At 30.1% G+C, this 4581-nt stretch overlaps 1 protein-coding gene across 10 annotated transcripts in view; it reads left to right on the top strand.

Moving 5' to 3' along the window:
• LOC102676390 (CLIP-associating protein 1-A) overlaps nucleotides 1–4581 on the top strand; it is a 24986-nt gene that overhangs the window by 13592 nt on the left and 6813 nt on the right. For 4 of the 10 annotated variants that reach the window (XM_006621711.2, XM_006621710.2, XM_006621713.2 and 1 more), the window contains exons 6-8: nucleotides 3385–3416; nucleotides 3499–3583; nucleotides 4263–4340. In XM_006621711.2, the coding sequence (XP_006621774.1) occupies nucleotides 3385–3416; nucleotides 3499–3583; nucleotides 4263–4340 (195 nt within the window). Of the gene's footprint in view, nucleotides 1–2926; nucleotides 3235–3384; nucleotides 3417–3498; nucleotides 3584–4262; nucleotides 4341–4581 lie in introns of those variants that run through there. The other 6 variants (XM_006621715.2, XM_031513406.1, XM_006621716.2 and 3 more) reach the window with 6 other exon arrangements.

The raw sequence follows: 4581 nt of genomic DNA, 5'->3' as shown, positions 1-4581 counted from the left end.
GGTAAAAAAAAAAAAAAAAAAATTGGAAAATTTTGGACGAAGGATGTAATGTTCCCTTCGTTAGAGGGAATCCAATTCGAAGGTAACCGCAATAATTTTACCTTATTCATTGCACGACCTGTTTCTTACTCGAATCAACATTAATCTTCGTTACTCTGCCTTTTCGTATTATCGATTTTTCTCCATGCACACGTTGGAAGATGTTTAAACGACAGCAAATTGAATGGAATCGCATTAATCAGTCACTTGTTTTACACCTGGACTGGAACAATTTGTATGATAGTTTCACAATCAGGTCAATTTACTTCTTTCATTCGGCCTTTTTATTATTTTTTTTATTTTTTTTTTTTATTTGACGAATATAGCGTACATTTAATTATTATTATCTTGTTGTGATAAATCAATCGATAACGCGTCTTAATTTAAAAAGCTAGAATAGAACCTGCTGGACAGTGAAAAGTGAAAGTACAACGAGGAAGAGATAAAAATTATCGTATTCTTTATATAAATTCAGTAATACACGTAATAGTAATAATAATTAAATATACTTGTTTTCCTTTCAAATGTAGGGTTAATTATCAATCGGATTTTTCACCTATCTTTTGCCGTTTCTCGTTCAGAAGAAGAATCTTATAAAGAAAGAAATTAGTCCAGGTTCTCTAATAATCGAGACGTAACAGAGAGATGGGTTCTCGAATGTTATGGGTCCCTCGTTTGGCCCCCATCGAGGGACACTCGATAGGGGAAGGTCCCCTTCCTCCTGTCCGACTTTAGCTCGGGTCTCGCGACGGTCTCGCAGCGCTTACGGGAGTTTGTAAACGAGTCGCCATTTAGCAACGTGAGAGACGCGTGTATGACGAAGTGAAGACATCGTGGACTCATCGAGAAAACGTATCCAGAATCGTGACGGTCTGCTTAGTGATCTTGATCGTGTTTTTTTCTGTGTCACGAGCCGAACACGATCTGGCCGGGAGTGTGACGCGTTCTAAGCGATACGTGTTGTTACCGTTCACGGACAATGGGCAAGGACGATCGTTTCAATTTCTCTCCACTCGTTTGTTTACCTGATCAAACGCAGCTGCTGAAATACGTTATTACAATATTCCTCCACTAGAAAGGCTAGAAGGATGGATTTGTTGCAGAAACGTCTGCCGTGTTGGTTGTCCTCGATGATTTGAAAGACACCGCGATATTTTAAGCGAATTATCGCAGAATATTTTTAAAAAGTTATTTAGTTCGGTATTGTGCGATAACGATTATAATCAAGTAGTGCAACGTTTCCGTGCATATGTACATCGTGTGTCAGTTGTTCTAGTGAAAGACAAGGCAATTCCTTTGTTAACTTCTTGATACAATGGATTAACGGATGTGTGTTATTTAAAAAAATACGACGAAACTATCGACGATTGTATCCTGAAAAATAATCATCGTGTCTGTCGTATTTCAAGATTGAAACACGTGGAATACGAATAAATTTTTACCATCATTGACGTCTTCGAAGCGAATAGATAATATTATAATATTACATAGGAATCGATGTGTTTCAAATAGAAATCCTTCTCGAAGAAATATATGTTTATACATATAATGTTTTCTTAAAATCAGTAAAAAAATCATTAAATTGATTGAATTATTAATGAACTTTCACAAGTACAATGAACAAATAACTTCGGTTGAATTATTAGATAATTTTTCTAGTTACTCTTCTATTTTTTGTCCCAAAGAAAATTGTGTTTATCCGTTTTGCTAAAATTAATTTTTCCAAGATATAAATCGAAAATCTTTACGTATCGTTCGTTATTGATATAATAAAACAAATAAATACTCGTGCATATACACGTGTGTGCTAATGGATTACGCGTAAGTGTCTGTGGATTGTGCTCATGACGCAATGATCCTTGGAAGTGCAATTTATTTTTCTCTTTCAACTCCGTCGTTGATTGTTTCATTGTAAATTGTAGAAAAATTCTTACACAAAATGGAAATGCGAAACGTCGTTGAGTAAAATCTGGATTAAGTCAACGTAATAAGGATGCCAAGCATGTTATCTGTAACGTGAGAAAATAACTCTCTCGTCTCTCATTGCTGTGCTTATTAGCAGTGATATCGTGAATGCAAAGCCAACTTCTCATTTTAACGCGTTCAACTGCTATTCGATATCTCATAATTCGATCATGAGAATGATAAAAATGAATCTTTATTTATCTTATTTATCTTTATAATTATACGAATGAAAAAATTTATATTCGTTATCATTGTTACATATAACAGTGTATAGATTGGATATAGTTGATATCTATTTTAGAAAAAAATATTCTTTCGGTATTCGATTGTTTTATTTATTGATTCCCGTCGGTTGAGGAAGTGAAAGAAAAAGACGATAGTTGCGGTTATGTTAAACGAGGAATTTCGCATAAAAAGTGAAAAATGAAAGTAGACAATAAAATTTCAAGATGGAATTATATATATATATTTTTTATTAACAATCGTAAATTTTAATGACTTAAATTTCTGTATTCTCGAAAAATTCTATCGATAAAATTTCCTGATTATGAAGTTGCAATTAAAAAAAATCATTAATTAGTTATTAGAATTCTTTGCCTCGTTAGAGGATAATTCAAATCACTTTCACTGACGTATACTATACATAATGATTATTTTTATCTTACACATTCTAGAAAAGAAGCGTAAATTCAAAGAATTTTAATTTCTCAATCGTTTTTTTTTCGATCGTTTTATAAGTGAAAAACTTGTTTTTTCTTGCAGAAATATTTTTGTTAACAACTTTATCAAACTTTGTTTCTCATATATATAATTTTGATTATTATCATATCATTATAAAAAAAAATATAAGAAAATTTATAAACTTATTGTATCAAAATGAAGACGTTTTGTACTATGATTATTTTCTTTCAAATTATATTAAAATATAAACTACACTTTGTACTTTGTCGTAAGAGATCGTTTCGTAATTTTGTCATACAATTGTGATTGAAAAAAGTTAAGTGTAAAAGTTAAGTAAAATTAAAATGAATGATACTGAAACGTGGTTGTCAAGCAACCATCGTTGCTTACATAGAGGATTAAAAAAATATCCCAGTATTGATAAAAAATTGTGGGATCCAAGTAGTAAATGGATTCTCCAATGGGATAATATTGTAAAACATCCAGGTGCTAGAGCAAGAGGATGCCATTGTGATATTCATAAACCACCATGGCTATATCCAGATTTAGGTACAAAATTTTATAGGATAAAATAAACTAATTAAAAAAATTTTTTTATTTTTAACTGATAAATTTATTATGCAACTTAATAAAAAAACTTTTTCGCTAGAAAATAAAAATTATTACTAAATTTATAAACTTTTAACATATTTTTTTCAGTTGGGAAAATCTCTGATGAAACAGATAGAGCTGTAAGTATTAATTAAAAATTTAAAGTATATTTAAATATTTAAAAATGCGCAAGATAATGCGAAATAAATTTAAATATTTTAGATTAAATCAGCTCCTGTGAAAAGATCAGCTGCTCCTCTAAAAAGAGGACAATTTGGTCCAGCAAAAACTTCATCTTCAACTCTAGGTACATATGAGTTAAATCTAATGGTATTTGTAATTATGTAAAAATCAATATCAATATCAATATCTAAATATATAAATCATTTTTTATTGTTATATTTTAAGCATGATGTAATTTACACTCATTTGAAATAGGTTCTAAATTAACTTTTAATTTGTACCTTTATCATATATACACATAGACATGTTAGCAAAATTTATCGTATTAATTAGTATGTGTAATAACTTGAATTATTTCATAAGTATATTTATACATTATAAAGAAGTCAGAGAAAAGACAATAATGCTACGTGTAAATTAGCTTTCAAAATTTTAATTCTTTAATGATATACTTAATTATTTGATTTATAAATTTTAGTTACATCATTTATTATGTTATATGTAAATTAAAGCGCTTTGTGTGTTATAAGTGCTTTATTTATGTACGAAACAAATGTACTCGGATTATTTCACGTGAATGTTATAATTCCTAAAATTAATACATTAGGAAAGCACATGTTCCTCCACTGCAACCAATGCACAAGTGTGAAGCGTGCTAACAATTCTTGCTTTCTTTTACTACTGGCTCAGCATTTCGTATGATATTAATAATATTCTTTTCAACAATATTACAAAAATACAAAATGTCGATAAACTGTTGACGTTTCGATGACGAGAATGCTAATTATTCGCTTGCATGACAGCTCAGCCTGGTAATACACCTTCCATGGTTCCAAGGGCTACAACCGTCAAAAGAAACGTGTCAGTAAAATCGACATCAGGTATCTAAAACTTCATTGGCATATTATTTTTGTAATATATCATGATGGTCTTTTCGTAAATTTTCATATATATTATGAAACGATTTTAACTTTTGTATTATTTTTCTTCTTTTTGCTCTTGAATTTCCATCATGATATAAGTACAAAAAAAAAATTTCAAATTCGATCGAACTAATATTCATAATACACTATGCATATTTGATACGAATCCCTTATTCAATGTTGCTTTATCTTCTTTTAT

This window comes from Apis dorsata, unplaced genomic scaffold, assembly GCF_000469605.1.
Source record: "Apis dorsata unplaced genomic scaffold, Apis dorsata 1.3 scaffold_634, whole genome shotgun sequence".
Lineage (NCBI taxonomy): Eukaryota > Metazoa > Arthropoda > Insecta > Hymenoptera > Apidae > Apis > Apis dorsata.
Note: the sequence above shows the minus strand (reverse complement) of the source record. Positions and strands in the feature narration are given on the sequence as shown.